The sequence below is a fragment of the Bidens hawaiensis genome, unplaced genomic scaffold (assembly GCF_021521415.1).
Source record: "Bidens hawaiensis isolate Kalapana, Puna unplaced genomic scaffold, B.hawaiensis_p1.1 tig00003004_1, whole genome shotgun sequence".
NCBI classification, from domain to species: domain Eukaryota; kingdom Viridiplantae; phylum Streptophyta; class Magnoliopsida; order Asterales; family Asteraceae; genus Bidens; species Bidens hawaiensis.
Window position 1 is genome coordinate 1,818,708 of NW_027491161.1, and position 19,591 is coordinate 1,838,298.

General features: G+C 41.4%; 1 protein-coding gene across 1 annotated transcript; it reads right to left on the reverse strand.

The window, feature by feature from the left end:
• Positions 1–3,450: 3,450 nt before the first annotated feature.
• LOC143621983 (uncharacterized) lies at positions 3,451–18,595 on the reverse strand. The gene is made up of 9 exons (XM_077093247.1): positions 18,562–18,595; positions 6,982–7,200; positions 6,774–6,907; positions 6,316–6,382; positions 6,079–6,178; positions 5,830–5,993; positions 5,711–5,781; positions 4,123–4,173; positions 3,451–3,729 (listed from the first exon to the last, which is right to left on the reverse strand). The coding sequence occupies exons 1-9, from the start codon at positions 18,593–18,595 to the stop codon at positions 3,451–3,453; spliced, it is 1,119 nt and encodes a 372-aa protein (XP_076949362.1).
• Positions 18,596–19,591: the final 996 nt, after the last annotated feature.

Genomic DNA, 19,591 nt, shown 5'->3' on the forward strand with positions numbered 1-19,591 from the left:
TAACCTTCCGCCACTTTTTAACGTTATTTTCAAGAGATTGGTAAAGGGTTCATGCATATTATATGCGCGCACCGCAAGCAAGGCGTTTTCGAATAGAAAGATACGCTGCTTAAAAGACATAGATTATGAAAGCGGTTACGCAAATCATGAAATAGCATTATTAATATGTTACAAGCTAAACAGAAGAACTCAACCTAAAAGACTAGTCTGATAGGTGAGGGAACCCATTTGGCTTATAAACCCCACATCAGTTGCCCATACAACCAATGTGGGACAAGTCCCATACCTTGCAATGGTTTCGGTCCGTAACATAATATAAAATATACTACAAAGCGCCAGCATTCGGAAAATGATAATAGCCTAGCTTTTATTTTTTAGCTTATGCTTTTATTAGATAGAAGCTTATAGCTTTTTTTCTACCATTTGATAAGCTCCTTTTATGTGTTTGGATTAGCTTATATTTTACAAGTTGATAAGCTCCTTTTATGTGTTTGGATTAGCTTATATTTTACAAGTTGATAAGCTCTTTTCAAGTGTTTGTGTTAGGTTTTTTATTTAGCTTATATTAGGAAAATGACCAAAAGAGGCATTGTTACATATTATCACATAACTTATATTTTATATCTATCTACTTTATTTTTATGAGTTATACCATCATTTTTGGATAAATTTATATCGAGAATGACGCAAAATTTCTACAAAAATACATTAATATTCAATAAACATTCATCTTTGTTTGGCTAGATCTCCTGCAATCATATCTCTAACTGCACTCATGTATAAATCATCTATTCTACGTTGTGTACCCGTGTCTTCATCTATTTCATTAATGTCACTAGACTCTCGACTATCAATACCATTATTTGGAGTGTAAGATTCTTGTTGCGCCTTGTTAAATCCTTCAATATATAATTTACAACTAGTATTTCGACCCCGCGCTTCACGACGGGTGAAACCATTCGGTCAACTAATTGCCTCTTCTCTGAAAATCCACCATTTACCTCTTATTAATTATGCGTCAATAAGTTGTTAAATTGTTACAGTAATAAGTTGTCTCTTATTAATTATCCACCATTTGCTTCTTAGGCCATGGGGTATACTTTAACGCGTAACATAGGTTAGGATGAAATGACACTTTAAATATGTTTTTCACGTGTTAAACTGAACAATATGCATTAATTATGTATTAATTACTAATTGATTTGTTAAAAATTAATAGGAGTGAAATAGAGTTAAATGGATTAAACCATTTACTTTGAGTAACTTAACACCCTTACACAAATAAGCTTCCTTAAATAAGCTTAAAAACCATCTTCCAACTAGCTTCTATAAATTAGCTTATATAAGCTTAAAAAGCTAAAACAAACACCAAACTAAGCTTATTTTGTAAAAAAAAACTAAAAAAGCTATAAGCATGTTAAAAAAAGCTAGGCCAAACACCCCCTAAGATGAAAAAAGATGTCAAGAATTAGTATGATACCATCAAAGCTTTGTGGAACCAATGTGTAGCTCTATCGACTGCCAGATTGGCTGTTGTCCCAAAATAATGAGCCTTTTCAAGAGCACCAACAAAGTGACCAAAGAGTTCATCCTCACCTGTCAAAAGATGCAAAGATGTTCAATTTGCAAAAATACACCACTAGGTATATTAAAAGATTTACCAGGGGGGTTATTCTGTGCTGTGTGTGAAGTTAAATTCTTCTTCTCCATCTCACTCAAAACCCAAAAATAGTTAATATGAAGTCAAGAAACAAAAGTAAATTAAATCTGATCCACATAACCAAATCAAATAATAAACAAAAAAGAAAGGAATGTGATGAACAGAGTCAATAATTGAAGATGAAATGAGAGAAAATGGGTGGTCTTTGAATAGAGGAAATGAATTGAAAAAGATTTGGGATTTTGAACAGTGGATTTAGTCTGACACTGACATGAGTTGCAGCAGAGTGGAGTGGTTTCTCTGCAAGTGTTGAACAGGTAGAAGGACTGTAGACAAAAGTATAATTTGTATTTGGGTAATTTTAATTATATATTATATTGTTTTTGGAAACTATAACCTGTAACTAATATTTTGCACTCTCTCTCTTGATGCAGTTAGATTACCTGTGGCTATTTTCATAATCTGTTATGTCGATTTTAAAGAACGGCGTCGTTTCTTCTTTGGCGCTTCTAGATGTCCCAAATTGTTTGTTTTATGGGATCGGTCGTTGATTTTGATTACTCATGATTTGCAGGTTTGGGAAATAGGGTTTTGAGGGGGTGTTTGGGATTGCTTATTTTCACCAACTTATAACTTATTAACTTTTTGAAAAGTAATAAGTAGTTTGGATTGTTTATATTATGAGAGAAAAAATTCCATAAGTTATAATTTTATAACTTATTAACTTAATGAAAAGTTATAAGAAGGTAAAATAAGGAATTCCAAACACCCCCTTAGTTTTCTTTGATGGTTAAAATATTGGCTACTAGAAAAGGTACTTTTGTGATAATGTAGTTTTTTATATACTTATAAACAACCTTTATAAATTAGTATAGATCTAGGTTTTTATTAAGTTATAGTATTTGATTATAAGTTGACTATTTCTATTAATTTTCGATACATCACCGAAAGCAGCCTCTTTATTCCTACGAGATAGAGCTGTAGAGGTATGGTTGTCTATACTTATCCTCCTCATACCCTGCTATAACTATACTATTGATGAGATTTACTGAGTACAATGTGTAATTTAAATTGAACACATAAATATATCTTAGAAGTTCTTAATATGAGTAAGTACGATATAAATAAGGTTAGTAAAGGATTGTACATTATAAAGGTTTCACTTGAAATAAATTCAAGGTTATAGTTAATTTGCATTAAGATCTATGCAACCTTTTTTTTAACATGTTATACAATATTATAATTTTGAAAATTTGCATTTTAATATATGATAACGTTATTATGTATCGTCTTTCGCTTATCTAAACATGTTATATGTTCATTAAACATGTTATATGTTCATTAGATTACCCGCGTAGAACACAGAGCTTAAGCCATTATATAATAACCGTCACCCCATTTAGTCAATTTAAATACTTTAATACAAACTAACGATTTTAAAAAAGTTTCAAAAATTAAAAAGAGGTCCAAACCACCAAATTCAACCATTTTAACTTGGGTCTGGCAGGCACAACCAACCTATCCGGTTTGATTATAAATTTCCAAAATAACAGTAAGCAGTCTGACGGTACCAAACCAAATATGAACACACCTAACGATCCAAATCAAAAGGACACATAAGCAAGCAAAGCAGACTATAAACATGTATCAAAGTCGTCCAAAATGTGCTTTGCCCATTTCCCCCAATATATAGCCCTTATTCACCAACCACCAAAATTTGAAGACAACTTTTGTAATAAACAGAACTCAGACAACAAAACCTAGGTTCAGTACCAACAAACATGAAAACTCTAGTTCCCATCGCCATTGTCCGGTGTTCCATCGCGGTCTTGAAACATCTGAAACGCGTTTCTTAAAGCCCCATAAATCTCTTCCGGCATGGGCTGTCCAGGGCCAACGTCTACTCCTATCCCGGGCCCACCATTACCCGCCTCCATTTCCACACTAATGTCTGCCATCATGCTTGACAAATCAGGTTCTGCCATACCAGTCATGAAACTCGAGAAAGGTGGCATCGGCCCATTGCTCCTTGACCCCCCATTTGAATAAAACCATGAAGAACCTGAAGTCTGCTATCATATTATAAAGGGTGTTTTTGTCAAATGCATACCATAAATTAAACAAACAGAAGAGAAAATTTGCACAAATCCCGGTGGTTTGACCATAATAAAAGTTTGGTTCCCAAATTTTGAAAATTGCAAACTTAGTCTAAACTTTTGGTGATAGGGTTGGACGTTTAGTCCCCACCGTTAATCCCAGATAGTGCTCCCTGTCTCTCTGTCTCTCTCTCTCCCGCTCAGCTTTCCGTAAAATAACTGAGATTAACAGTGGGGACTAAACGTGCAACCGTCTCTCAAATAATTGGACCAAGTTTGCAATTATTAAAATGAGGACCAACTACAATATGGTCAAACCACAGACACCATTGGTGCAATTTCTCTTATAATTAAATTTAAATTTACCCTGCCGTGTTCTGCTCTTTGATGCTGTTCTCTGAGTTTTTGCTCGGCTGCCTGTAGACGGTGAAATAAGCCTCGTATTTGTTATAAATTAAAAATGAGAATAAAGCTTGCACAGCAACCGTTTGTTAACAAACCGAACGAGCACAAACGGGCATGTTTTTGTTCGTTAGGTTAATTTTATCCAAACAAGTGACTGAACACGAATAATTAGACAAATGGGGTTTTCTTGTTCATGTTCATTCATTAAGAAAAAGAACGGTTCACAAATGCACACAATAGAAAGTTAACTGCAGATAGTTGAACAAATATAAACAGACATATTTGAGCAAACACCAATTAAAAGTGAGCATAAAACTAGTCTACATTGTAACAGGCCTTAGAAATTTAAATGAATATATAAATCATAAACTAACAAACGTAGATGAACGAATGGACGTTCACAAACATAAATGAACAAACAAGACATGTGTTCATGCTCATTCGTTTAACTAAACAAACAAAAACTTTTGTTCATGTTCATGTTTGTTCACTTATTAAATAAATTGCCTAAACAGGGCACAAAACAAACTTCCACCCAAACGGTTCACGAACATTTACTTCGTTAACAGGTGAAAACGTGTTAACAGGTCAGGCACGATACAACATGATTAAAGCGGATTCTAAACACGAACATTACATGATACTAATCGTGTCATTTTCTTCAAACACGATCACGAACCTGTTTATAGACATGCTACATGACACGCCATATTTAACGCGATTAATTTAAGCTATCAACATGACACAACGCAGCATGACCCGGAACATGTATTACGGTTAACAAATAGCAAGATAAAATAAAGATCACTAAAAATTAAGATCCATAATAGTTATATTCTTCTAGAACAATCCTTAAAGTGTTTAAACAAAAGTTTTAAACTAACAATAGATAATATACTGGTAATGATAGAACCGTAGAGGCATAAAAGAAGAAACAGTATAAGTGTAGGAGTGTAGGACTAATTGACTAACGTTGTGTTCCCGAGTCTATTTTAGCGAGGGAAATTAAAGAAATTAGAATGACGCCAGAAAAAATCGCGTTCCACAGTTTTTTTATAAAGGAAATGGAGAGAAAGGATAAAAAAAATTATGTTTATATTCATCTTTCCAAATCGGAGAGATTTGAAAGATGGATTTTGAAAAAATCTTAATTTTCTTTTCATTTCCTTCGAACTCGGAAACACGGTAGTGATTAGATGTTTAGATCTTTCCCTTCCACTCCATTTATCTCTCAATTTCCTTTCTCTTCTTTTCTTTCATTTATTAAACTTGGCAACACAACGTAAAAGAAGCGGCTAGAGGTTTAGCAATATAAATATGTATATTTAAAAAAAATAAATAAAAAACATAAATAGCTATAATCGGGTCTAAACAGGTTACGACCTTTTTTGACACAATTTTAACCATCTCTTACTATCTTAAACGTGTCAGCCTGTTTATAACACGTAACCTGATAAGCTCAAACCCAAATCGGTTTAACTATGTGTCGTGTCAACAGGTATGTGTCAGAAATTTTCAGCCCTAGTATCAAACCAACAGATTAACTAACCTGAATATTTCCTCTCACAGATTCATTATTTGGATCCAACTGCAAAGCTGCATGAATTAAAATGATAAATCCTTTAAAATAATAATAAACAAATATTATTTTATAAAATATGTACAAACCTCTTCTGAACCCTTTATCGATGGCGTCTCTGTAATTTCCTTGAGCATAATAACTAAACCCTAGTCGACTGTAAGCCTTGCTGTAGTTTGGGTCGATTTCAATTGCTTTATTGCAGTCATGAATCGCTTCAGTATGCTGATTGTTCTGAGTGTAAGCAGCTGCCCTAATAATTATAATTATAGAAAAAGAATACTTTTTTAGAGAATAAAAAGAGTAAAAAAATAAATAAATGTGAGTAAATAAGCCACCTGTTACAATAATAAATAGCATTATCATCACAAAGTGCTATAGCAACGGTGTAAAGCTCAATTGCATCCACGTACACCTTTGATTGCATAGCCTTGTTACCTACATGAAAAAAAAACAAAAGAACATATGTGTAAAACAGGTTTAATGTTTTAATTTATAAAATTTAAACTGTCATATAAGTTTTCCAGTGCATGAACAAAAGATGAGATTCAAATTGAAATGTCAATTAAAATTACCTTGTAATTTGAAGGTATCAGCCAGGTTTTTAAGATTAATTTCCTCACGTCCGGATTTTTTCATTTCCTTGAATAAAAGAAGCGTAGGGCATATTACAGCGATAAATTTCATCAAAGTAAATAATAACAATAACTTAATGTTGAATGCAGTTATAAACAAATATGATAAAACTTAAGATGTGATGTTTTAACAGAACGCATCTTGGTATGAAGTTCTTTTTTATCTTTCAAAAACACCCTTTTTATAAAATGTCATAGCTGTCTCTATGAATCAGAATTACACTAAAAGTGGTCCTTTAATTTAAAGAAACTGAGTCCAACTTTGACTTTCATCATATAGGAAGATACACCGCTTAAAAGACAAATTATGAAAGCAGTTATTGTGTATATAGGCAAATGCCAACATTCCAACAAATGACAATATTAACATGAAACAAGATTTAGAATCAGTATCATACCATCAAAGCATTGTGAAACAAATTTGTAGCTCTTTCGAGCACCAGTTCATCATCTCCATTGGCTGTTGTCCCAAAATAATGAACTTTTTCAAGAGCACCAAAAAACTGACCAAAGAGTTCATCCTCACCTACACCTGTCAAAACATGCAAGATGTTCAATTTGCAAAAGTACACCGCTAGATATAGTAAAAAATGAAACAAGATTTACCAGGGGTGTTATTCGCAGACGATGCACGAGATTCCTCACAGATTTGATCTGATTTAGTCTCGTTAACCTGTCCTGTTTGTGAAGTGAAAAGCTGGACCAGAGAATCAGACTCTGGCACACTAGAAGTAGAAGCAGATGATGAATCAATCTTGAAAGCTGCTGATAAACAGTCTCTAGCAACTTCAAGACATTCAACATCATTAAAAGAGCTAGGTTCAACTGTAAAACAGGTTTTAGTAAAACTGTCAATCTACAAAGATTTGTTCATACTTTAAAAAAACAGGAAAACTATAAGTTTTGCGATTGCTAAAACGTAAACATCACATTTATATAATGAAGAAACACTAATCGACCCCGGGCAGATTACGGATAATCTGGGGGTTAAATAGATGTTTCCCACGAGGGGTTAGACCCGGCAAAGATGGTTCTTCTGATAACCTGCAAAACAGACACCGTGAGCTCGTCACTGAGAAGGGGGGGTACCTCCTTGTGACCACCCTCCGGCGTGAGAATCAGACTAGATTGCTCTTGAATATAAGTGTATATTAAGAGATTGCTAGAGAAGATATCAGGTATAAGATATAAGATACAAGATAAGATGAGATGATCATACCATTTGGGGTATTTATAGCCGAAGGTAGGTTTCCAAGAAGGTATAGCCGGCTGAATAGTATTCCTGTTCTACCAACTGTGGCCTACGCACGTGCCATGCTGGTAGTTGGTGGGTAGGCAGCGGCTGACAGTGACCAGGCCTGCTGTGTACTATTCCTTTTCCACCAACTGCAGGCTATGCACGTGGTATGACAGGAGTTGGTGAGTAGGCAGCGGCTAATAGTGACATACAGTACAAGAGCATGCTGCTCGCCATACTGTTGTCAATGAGCTGTCGTATCTCTGGTCAGATCTTTTGCCCATACCTCATCAGGTACAGTACAAAAGATCCTCCAGTATCGTACGGACTGGCTCATTTGGGCGGGAGTATTCCCCCTCCCGCCTTTGTGCGGGATTGTTCCCGGCTTTGCTCATTCCTTCTTCAGGTGACATTACTGAATTATTTTGAGAGCTAAGTGCCTTGTGCATGTAGCCTTGCTGCGCGGGTGGCCTTCTCTGATGGCTTGTATCCGCAGCTGCGGGAACAGGCGGAGTACTTCACCATTGGGAGGCATTTCCTGCGGGAACAGCTTGCGTATTGCGCGTAAGGACGTCACGTCTCTGAGCATGGTGGGTCCTGCGGATCCAGTTGGTTTCCGCGCAGACGTCTCTCTTCAAGGTGAGTCCTGCGGGTCCAACTGGGCTCTGCTGGGACCTACCTCTTCAAGTCCCCCCAGTCCAATGTTCTTCTCATGAATGTTTAATAAGTGAGGTGAACTTTTGGACTTAAGCAAAGGGTTTTGAAAAGGGTTTAGTTTTAAGGTTTTCCATGGGGATTCTTCCCGCGGAAGTCCTAATGTCATTTGCAGAAATTCCCGACTTTCCTGCTTGATCTTTGGGTATGATGCGGGTAGGTCTGTAACCTCCTCGCAAGTCAGGAGCGTTGAGTCCCACTTGTGTAGATTCTCCATGAGGTTTTGGTAGTTTTGAACATAGTGATCAATTATGTTAAAACCACCAATTCCATCTTGGAGCTTCAAACAATGTAGTTCTCGACATTCCCGCTATGCGGGGATGTTATTCCCGTTTCCGCAAGCACGGCCCAGAAGATCCTTCTTGGTTTCAATTCCCTGCGGAGCACTAGGTATGTGAAGGGTTTTGCCTTGACACTGTACCCGCACTCGTCTTACGGTTACTTTACTTCCAAGGTATTCCTGGCGTCAATTCCCTGCGGGTGCTCAGTATGTGAAGGGTTTTGCCTTGACACTGTACCCGCACCCGTCTTATGGTTACTTGGTTGCCGAGGTATTATTGGCTTCAATTCCCTGCAGGTGCTAAGTATGTGAAGGGTTTTGCCTTAACACTGTACTCGCACCTGTCTTATAGTTACATGGTTGCCAAGGTAAGGGGTATTTTCCCGCTTACTTTTAAATCTTTTTTGAAATTTTGAAATTCGAAGAGTTGGTGAAAAGATAAGAACAGTCCAAACTGTTGAAACGTCGTCTGACGGTTTCTTCTGACTGTGTCAGGACGTGCAGGAAGTTATGGCGACGTGACAGTACATGGTCATTCCAGACGCTTTTTCAGGCGCGTGGGCGCGATTCTTCGGGCGCGTGGCCGCGAAATTAATGGCACGCGTCCTTTCAACAGCTGTTGCCAGCTTGCACTTTGTCACGTGTCATAGTTTCATTGCACCTGTGATTTCTCTCTCTTCCGCATTAAATTCATCGCATTAATTGCGATGAGTATATAAAGGGGGAGAGGGTCCTTTGCAATCCACACTTTCACTTCTCTTCATCTTCTAAACGATTTCCGGTGAATACTCACTATTCCGTCGAGCATTCTTCTGAAATCGTTTTTCTGTACATCCAAACATGTCTTCTTTTGCCGAGGAGTCTGACGTGTTCGTCGAGAATCCGTCGTCCACTTCCGATAAGGACGACAAGAGCACTGCTGGCGAGTGCCAGTGCGCTCTTCCTGCCGAGCTTTTTCAGTACATCGTCCGGAAGTTCATGCTCGAGCCGTTCGAGCCTGAGTTTCCGGAGCCACACCAGACGGTGTACGATGCCCCCAAGGGCAAGATAGGGGTGTACGCTGCATTCTTCGTTTATGGGAATCTCAAGTTCCCATTAACGAAGTTTGTATACCGTGTCTTGGAGAGGCACGGGGTGCATTTGACGGAGGTACACCCGATGGCGATCGCCAAGATCCGCCACTTTGAGTGGGTGTGCCTCATTCTGGGCGTGGAGCCCCACGTAGATCGGTTGATGACCTTCTATTCCTGGAGGTGCATCCAGGGGTGGTACACCTTGGTCAATCGGATCAAGGGGTTGAAGATCTGCGCTACCGAGCGCAGTCTTCGGTCGTGGAAGCGTGAGTTTTTTTATATCTCCGCTCGCGTCGTCCCCCTAGCGATGACCTTTAAGAATGGGAGAGCACTCCCCGCCCTTCACGCCCTCAACTACCAGGAGGCGGAGTGGTTCGCCAAGATCTCCCGGGTCCAGACTCCGGTGTACCGCTTTGCGGAGTCTGGGATAGTGATGCTTGGGATGAGCCGGGTGTTGAAGGAGGCGTCACAGGTTCCCATCGTCCTCGAATACGGTTTGAACTCTGTCCCTTACGGTATGCTCTGTCTTCTTTGTTTATATAGGTTTGTCTTCTAACTGTTTGTTTCTTTTATTTCAGAGGGGAACGACTTGCAGTCTCTCCTGCAGCCGTGGGAGAGTGATGGTCCCGCTCGGATGGGTACTCGTGCTCTCGATGAGAACGAGTTGCCCATCTTGGAGCAAACGAGGGATCGGTTTGTGGAGATCTACCCGCCAGGCCACTCTATTCTGAGCGCCACGCGGCCAGGTAAGGCGTTATTCAACCCTCGACCTCTCAATGCTGAAACCTCTGCTGGAATTCCTCTAATCTTGTCATCTTCTGATGATGAATCCGCAGATGGTCCTCCGTTGGTGCGGAAGAAGAAGGCTGCCGGCGGGAAGGGGAAGGCGAAGGTTGCCTCCACTGCCGATCCGGTGCATCGGTCTGATTCAGAGACCGAGAGCGAGGAGGTGGCGGGGAACCCTGGTGGTGATAAGACCACTGCTCCGGAGGCTGAGACGATCGTCACCTCCGAGCAGCCCAGGACAACGACGGTGAGCGGCGTGAAGAGGCCGGCTCCATCGGGTTCGTCCCCGCCTGTTTGCACTTTTAGGCTCAAGAAAACCCGTAAGTACAAACTTCCTTTACTTTTTAACTTCATATCTTTCCGCCATTATACTTATATCTTCTTTGTGCAGGCGTGGATGCTACCGCATTCCAGGGTGGAGCGGGGAGGAGCACCTCCGGACCCATGACGGTAGGCTTGGTCAACCTACCTGAGGCGATGACCCAGGCGGCTGCGCCTGCTTCAGTTGTTGGTTCAGTTGCTCACCCAGTTGAGCCAATTGTTCCAACTGTGATGACATCTCCGCCAGCTGTCAGTGCCATATTTACTGAATCTTTCACTGAGCCGGCGGTGACTATTTCTGCGGGTACTTCCGCAGCGGCGACCACGGTTGTGAGTTCACCTCCGGTGAGTTCACCTCCGTTGGTTTCTACCGCGGCGGCCTCCATGCCTCCTCCGACGTCGGCAGCTACGGCTGATCCTTCAGGTATGCTTGGGGCTTCTCGCCAACCTCTGCCTCCTTCCCATCTGCCTGACCTCTTGGATGGATTTCCCTTGGGTTCAGGTGATGGGTTTGGCGGCTATCGGCCTGTTGTCGACCCTACAGGTGCGTAGGGTTCTTTTGGCCTTTTTTTTTTTTATATATATATATCATCTTTTCCTAACTGCTTTTTGTTTTTTGCAGTGTCGGATTCCAATGAAGTGTATGTTCCACGCTGGAACATCCGCCGAGGAACAACCCTTCGCACGCCTGTGGAGTGCGTGGAGTGGGCTCGTCACGCAGCTCCCAGTGGTGCGTTGGGGGAAGCAATGGCTAGCTACCAGGAGGGTAGGCTAACCAATGAGCTTCGGATTCTCCTGGCCCGGATGCAGCCGCGCGTCGAGCTGCTTTGTCGTGAAAACGACAAGTTAAAAGCAGCTCGCATCCAAGAAGTAGCTCAGGCGCGGGCTGTCCGAGAGGAGAACAAGAGGCTTACCGCAGTGGCTGCGGAAAAGGAGAAGGCCTTCAAGGCCCTCGAGGTTGAAGTTCAGGCCCGGCTCGAGGCCCGTTCCAAGGCTGCCCAAGCTGTTAACGAACAGCTTCGGCTGGCTAAGGAAACTGCACGGAACGCAACTGAGAGGGCCACCAAGGCTGAAGCTGTTGCTGAGCCTCTACGCCTCGAGAATGAGGAACTTAAAGGCAAACTAGAGGCGCTCCAACAAGCTCATGATGCCTTGGCGATGGAATACGCCAAGAAGCTCCAAGAGATCTTGGACCAGAGGGGGGTGCTTGACCACACTGAGCGGAAGCTAAAGGGCGTTGAAGAGGCTGCGGCTAAAGAAGTGTTGCTTGCCAACCTTAACAAAAGTGAAGCCGAACGCGCCCGTAACCAAGCTCAAGCTGCCCTCCAGGAAGCTCTGGTTACCAAGGAATGGCTTCTTCGAGAAGCGTTGTCGCAGGTAAGCTTAGCTTCATAATGTCTTCACGCTTTTCTTTGTAACTAGAAAAGGTTTTGATACTTTGTATTTTTTCTTGTAGGTTGTGTATCGAGTCTTCACGGACACATCATACGACGATGCCATGAGCGCAGCCCTCAAAGCTTCTAACGAGGATGGGGAAAAGGCCGGCTTCCTGCTTGGTCTAGGGTTCGTTGAGAAAGGCATCCCGCCTTCCAACTTCCCTTTATATGATGTTGACACTGAAGCTATATATGACCAAGCAGTGAATCAGTATGCCGCCTTCCCGCATCCGGTGGTGGAGAAGGTGAACGAAGTTGCTGCTGCTGATGATGGGCTAGCCATTCTAAAGACCTTCCTTGAACCGCCACAGCCAACTGATGGTGCGGGTACAAGTGGGTTTGGAGGGAGTGGTCCTGAAGCTTGAACCATAAGATCCCTTCCCACTGTTAGGATACGTTTAGCTTGTATAGATTTATATTCTTGTAGGCGGGTAGTTACCCGGCCATTCTTGTAATGAATATTATGAAATATAAATCTTTGTGCGGGTAAGACCGCTACTTTCACTGGATGACTTGCTTTATAAACGTTATATGACTTGCTCATGCATACTTTAGTTTAAATTAGCAATTTTCCAAGTGTTTAGAATAAGTTAACCTTTGAACGTGGTAGATAATAGGTTGGAGTTTTGCTTCCTCCTTCGTGATTGTGCGGGTAGGACCGTCACTTGCACTTAGTAGGATGGCTAAACTTTACCTATATCTGACCTGCGTGGAGGTTTTCCTCATCCTTCTGTTAGAAATTTTCTAAGTGTTTAGAATAAGTTAACCTTTTTGAACGTGGTAGATAATAGGTTGAAGTTTTGCTTCCCCCTTCGTGATTGTGCGGGTGAAACCGTCACTTGCACTTGGTAGGATGGCTAAACTTCAACTATATCTGACCTGCGTGGAGGTTTTCCTCATCCTTCTGTTAGAAATTTTCTAAGTATTTTGAATAAGTTAACCGTTCGACGCGCGGTTGTCAATAGGTTAGTTCGGTTTCCTCTATCATGATTTGTGCGGTTAGGACCGGCACTTTCATTTAGTGGGATGACCAAAGTTTACCTATGACTGACCTGCGTGAAGGTTTGCCGTTTTTTGGGTTTATGCGGGTTTTGCCGCCTTCCCCACGCAACGACTTCCACGTAATTATGCAGTGAATACCGGCATATCAGTGTTGAATAAATTAACCGTTCGACGCGCGGTTGTTAATAGGTTAGTGTTCAGTTTCCTCTATCATGATTCGTGCGGATAGACCGGCACTTTCATTTAGTGGGATGACTGAACTTTACCTTTAACTGACCTGCGTGAAGGTTTGCCGTTTTTTGGGTTTATGCGGGTTTTTCCGTCTTCCCCACGCAACGACTTTCTTTCACACTTATGTATGCGGTGAAGACCGGCATATCCGTGTGGAAAGTTCATAAGTATAAATGTAAAATCATCAGCGTCAATGTTCTAAGGAGAATCATTTCCATTAGAAGTGGCTCTGGGCCTTTTCTTTACAAGTTTGGAATTGATCTACATGCAAACTGTGTGATTGAGCTCCCTTCCATGTTGGGATGGGAGTGCCATCGAGCCGATATGCACCTGGTTCGGGATCTCGTTGTTTACGCAGTATGTAGTCTCCGGCATTGAAGCTGCAATTTTATTCGTGTTTTCCCCAGCTGGGGTTCTACACGCATCAGCCTGCTCAGCGTTTGTTACGCTACGAAGTGCGCGAGCGTCCCATCTCTGACGTATGCTTCGACGATGTCCTTCACGTCTGTGCATTCTTCAGTGTTGTGGCCTTTTGTCCTGTGAAAGTCACAGTATTTGCTCCGATCAGCATTGTGACGATGTCGGATTATTGGAGCCTTTGGCCATGGGAGCTCCTCAGTGGCGAATATCTCGGTGACGCTTTTGGTGAGTGGCGTCCATCTGGAGTTCTGGTTCGACTGTACGTTATCCCTTCCGCCTAACCGATGTTGCAAGCCGGATGAGGTGTCAAAGTTTACCCTTGACTGCCAAATGCCTAGCTTCCGCTTTTTGTTTAGTCGGGCGGTAAGGATGTTGTCTTCTCTTGTTTTCTGGGTGTAGAGGTTTGTGCTCTGGGGGAGATCTCTACCCAGTTGTTTTTCCGTTTCCGCAAAGCGTTTAGCTGCTGTCATGATGGCATCCCATGTGGATGGCATGCCATCTCTACCTGTTAAGGTGCGGATGAGCTCTGGGTCGTTCGCGCCCTGGATGAAAGCAGCGCGAACAAGATCTTCGCTGATATTACCCAGACTTAGCTTCTTTGAGTTGAAGCAAGTGATGAAGTCTGGCAAAGATTCATCTTTTTCACGAATGCAATTGAGGATTGTCCATTGCTCCTCGGTATACTTTCTTTGTTGGCTGAAGTGTTGGCTAAACTTCTGCTGGAAGTCTTCCCAATCGTAGATGTGGTGGACCGGTAGACGATCGAACCACGCTCTAGCTGCCCCAACAAGCGTCATTTGGAACATGTAACACCACGTAGGTTCCGTCCAACTACTGACGGTTGCCCCCGCTATGAACCTGTTCAAATGATCGTCTGGATCAGATATACCATCGTAAGTGCCGATGTTGGACATCTGTTTGGCACTTTTCGGGACGATTGCTTCCGCAATGTCCCTTGCAAATTTGGACGTTCCCGCCTTTGCAGCAGTTGGTGTAAATGTTTTGGAGAAGTCACGTGGGTTTACACCCGCGTTTTTTGGTTTGAAGGTTTCTCCAAAATGCCTTCTCGGTTGGGAGTCCGTTTCCTTACGCTTCCCTTTCGCCCTATGACGAGGGTTTGCGTCACTATCGGATTCCTCCGAATCATCGTCAAAGTACTCTACGAATTTATCAGCCTGTTGGAGTAAACGTAAGCGTTCATCCAACTCAGCTTGGAATTCTTTTTGACGTGCTTCCGCCCACGCTTTAACTTCATCGAGTGTTTGGCGGGGGAGCCTCGTTCGTTGTCTCTCTAACTGGGTATCGGTGAATCCCAGTGAGCGATTATTTACTGCACTTGCCCCAGCTTGGGTAACTAGGGTAGTGTTCGTAAAATTTACTGCACTTGCCCCGGCTTGGGTAACCGGGGTAGTGTTCGTAAAAACTGTGTAGTCGCCGGTATTCCCCCCAGTAGCTGGGGTTGTGGTTACCGGAGTTTCTTTAACCATCTTTCCAGAAGTTTGAAAAAACTGAAAAAAGAAATTAAGTTCTAGCTTTTATGCACGGATGGCGCCAATGAAGAAACACTAATCGACCCCGGGCAGATTACGGATAATCTGGGGGTTAAATAGATGTTTCCCACGAGGGGTTAGACCCGGCAAAGATGGTTCTTCTGATAACCTGCAAAACAGACACCGTGAGCTCGTCACTGAGAAGGGGGGGGTACCTCCTTGTGACCACCCTCCGGCATGAGAATCAGACTAGATTGCTCTTGAATATAAGTGTATATTAAGAGATTGCTAGAGCAGATATCAGGTATAAGATATAAGATACAAGATAAGATGAGATGATCATACCATTTGGGGTATTTATAGCCGAAGGTAGGTTTCCAAGAAGGTATAGCCGGCTGAATAGTATTCCTGTTCTACCAACTGTGGCCTACGCACGTGCCATGCTGGTAGTTGGTGGGTAGGCAGCGGCTGACAGTGACCAGGCCTGCTGTGTACTATTCCTTTTCCACCAACTGCAGGCTATGCACGTGGTATGACAGGAGTTGGTGAGTAGGCAGCGGCTAATAGTGACATACAGTACAAGAGCATGCTGCTCGCCATACTGTTGTCAATGAGCTGTCGTATCTCTGGTCAGATCTTTTGCCCATACCTCATCAGGTACAGTACAAAAGATCCTCCAGTATCGTACGGACTGGCTCATTTGGGCGGGAGTATTCCCCCTCCCGCCTTTGTGCGGGATTGTTCCCGGCTTTGCTCATTCCTTCTTCAGGTGACATTACTGAATTATTTTGAGAGCTAAGTGCCTTGTGCGTGTAGCCTTGCTGCGCGGGTGGCCTTCTCTGATGGCTTGTATCCGTAGCTGCGGGAACAGGCGGAGTACTTCACCATTGGGAGGCATTTCCTGCGGGAACAGCTTGCGTACTGCGCGTAAGGACGTCACGTCTCTGAGCATGGAGGGTCCTGCGGATCCAGTTGGCTTCCGCGCAGACGTCTCTCTTCAAGGTGAGTCCTGCGGGTCCAACTGGGCTCTGCTGGGACCTACCTCTTCATATAAACATAGCAAAGATGTCATACGGTCATACCTAATGTTAAAAATCCAAGAAATACATCTTTTATTAATATCTTAGATACCACCACAAAATGAAAATGTGAGAAAAATCATAAATGTTAAGATCTTTACCTAATCAACCACTAGTCACTCCATTGAATGCCTCGATGGCAAAAGATAATGTTTTATTTGGCATGATATTATGCTACAGGTGTGCTAAATCTCCATTAATGAATGAGTTTTGAGTATATGGTTTATAAAGAATTTAAAGACGATTTTACAAAACAAGTGTGACTGACTCTAAGGCATCATAAACCTAGGTATAAAATAAATGAAACCTAAAAATGAATTAATACGATTTCAACACAAGGTCAAAAGTGCAATAGAAACCCTAATTTCCTCTAAAGCGTAAATTTGGCAAATAACATCATGAATAAACGTAAACCTAATAACGAAGGTTCATTTGTAAGGCAAATCCAGCGGTGAAATTGAAGTATAAATCAATAATTTAGCATCGAAGTGAGTAGCTAACCAACCAGAATTGAGGAAGTGGATGAAAGAGTGGACGATGCGACGACAAAGAGGAGAATCTGCCTTCAATTTCGCCATTCCAATTAACTGAGCCAACCAATAAGTAATCGCAAAGGTACAGTTGTTAATACATCACCACTGATTGATGAGAATCAGATGTTTGGGTCGCTAATCACTTGTTGGTTACTCACCACAAAAGGTTACCGATAGATAGAGACTTCCCGTTCATTAGGCAATAATAACATACATTCTAAAAAAAAAGTTAATAAATATAACTTCTTTAGGTTTTGGCTCGGTGAAAATCCAACCGCAAACCGACCATATGGGTTGATCGGGTTTGGGGTAATAGTTATCAGGTTAGCTTGAGTAGGGTTGTTCGGGTTACGGTCCTTAAAATTTGAATAATCGTGAATATGATAAAAAGAAAAAAAAAAGACCATACGATTAACTACGAGTATGTTAAAAACATGACTATACTCGATTTTGGCACATGATGTTAAAAACTATTGACATGATTGTTACAATTAACTGAACTCGCCTTCTAAACAGTTTGAGTTACTCATTAATTGATTATTTTTGCACAACGATTACCAATTAATGTTAAAAACAGTAAATTAAAGAGTTGAAGGCTTGAATCAAACAAATGATTTGTATTATGTGGAACTTGTAAGAATTTATTGAACAGAAGTTGGAAATTGGATGAATTGATCAATCGTGTTTAACAATTAAAATATCATAGGAATAAATTGTTGGGGAATTCTCGAATTACTTTGATAAATCTGAAGTCATGTGATCACTTTCAGATCAAACAATTGGAGTGTATACCAACGTTTGATTGGATAAAATCGGATTCGATTCTAGATTTTCGTATGAACTTTGATTGAGCGATTTTTAAGAGGATAATCAAAACCAAATTCATCCAGGATATATATAACTGAATAGCCAGGAGGAGCGTATTTGCAGTTTTTTTTTTTTTTTGTTTGATAACTGCAAAAAAGGAAATTACACCTTTAGTCCCTCAAGTTTCACAAATGCATATTTGGCCCGAAATTAAATTTCTAATGCATTTTCAATGAAGGACTTTTATCCAAAATAAAAAATTTTCAAGCTGACCTGGCAGCTCAACCCCAGCCAGGGGCTCTGCCCCTTGGACCCCGCTTCTCTCGGGGGCGCTGCCCCCTTGGATCCCGTTAGACCCGATGACATTCAAATAGCGTGCACTCTTATTTGAATGTCACACTCAATCTCAAATTACACTAAAATATCCAACATAAATCAAGCAGTGACCGACTAATCTTCCCAAGTAAAAATCAGAATGTCTTTGTTTAGGGTGCTCGGGTTATTTTGGTGAACCCGATTTAGGGAAAATCAACCAAAAATCGAACCACGATGTTGCACTTGGGCTTGGGTTATACATTCTTTTGGGTTGGGTTCAGCTTATTCATGTGGGCATAAAAAAAACAATAAAATAGTGTTTGAAGACCGAATGATAGTTTGGTCATTTCAGAATCTAATTGACGTGTATATTACTATAATCATCTCTTTGGACCCATATTGTGAGTCATAAAGATCTTTGGATCCTAACGGAAAACGGAAAAAGAATTAAGGAATAATTACTAGAATACTGAAATAAGAATGAGTTAATGGCCATTTTCGTCCCTGTGGTTTGCTGTTTTCGTCACTTCAGTCCAAAGTTTGAAATTTTGTCAATTTCGTCCTCACGGTTTTAAAAATTGGTCAATTACGTCCCACCGTCTAACGACATCAAAATATGTTGTTAGTTTCAGGGGTATTTTCGTCTATTACACATTTTAATAATTAAAACTTAATTTATATATATTCCTTATACATACATACATACACATATATATATATATAACCTAAAATAATATAAACTCTCTCTCTCTCTCTCAACCGGAAGTCCGGCAGCCACCACCAACCCACAACCACTTATGACCACCACAACCGCCTATGACCACCGCATCCTATCAGCCCCACCGCGTGCTACCAAACACGTTTCTATTTGTTGGGCTATATAACCATGAATCTGGCGTACAGTGTACGCTTTCTAAGCTAATAACCGTTTTCCCTCCCTCAACCTCAAAAATCCCCCCACCAGAACCACCATGGCTGAATTCCAACCGTCTCCGGCAACGGCAGTCACGACCGCTGAAACTTACGCACCGGATGTGAATCCGCAGGTTCAGGTGGTTTCTCCGGAGATCCTAGATGCTCCAATGGCTCTAGCGGACGGTCTAATGCAACCAGCGGTTGATATTACTGTGGATCTGAGCATGTTGTTGGCTGAGATAATGAGAGTGGATCCTTGGTAACACGCGGTGGGGCTGATAGGATGCGGTGGTCATAGGCGGTGGTAGTGGTGGTCATAAGTGGTTGTAGGTTGGTGGTGGCTGTCGGACATTCGGTTGAGAGAGAGAGAGAGAGAGAGTTTATATTATTTTAGGTTATATATATATATATATATATATATATATATATGTATAAGGAATATATATAAATTAAGTTTTAATTATTAAAATGCGTAATAGACGAAAATACCCCTGAAACTAACGACATATTTGGATGTCGTTAGACGGTGGGATGTAATTGGCCAATTTTTAAAACCGTGAGGACGAAATTGACAAAA

Bases quoted from the DNA above. Each gene is read 5' to 3' on its own strand.
- LOC143621983 (XM_077093247.1), bottom strand. From the start codon at position 18,595: ATGGCCATTAACTCATTCTTATTTCAGTATTCTA. The intron at 5,994-6,078 runs GTGGCTTATTTA...TATAATTATTAG, and splicing joins GCTATTTATTATTGTAACAG to GGCAGCTGCTTACACTCAGA. The intron at 4,174-5,710 runs GTTAGTTAATCT...CACCGTCTACAG, and splicing joins CTGTGAGAGGAAATATTCAG to GCAGCCGAGCAAAAACTCAG.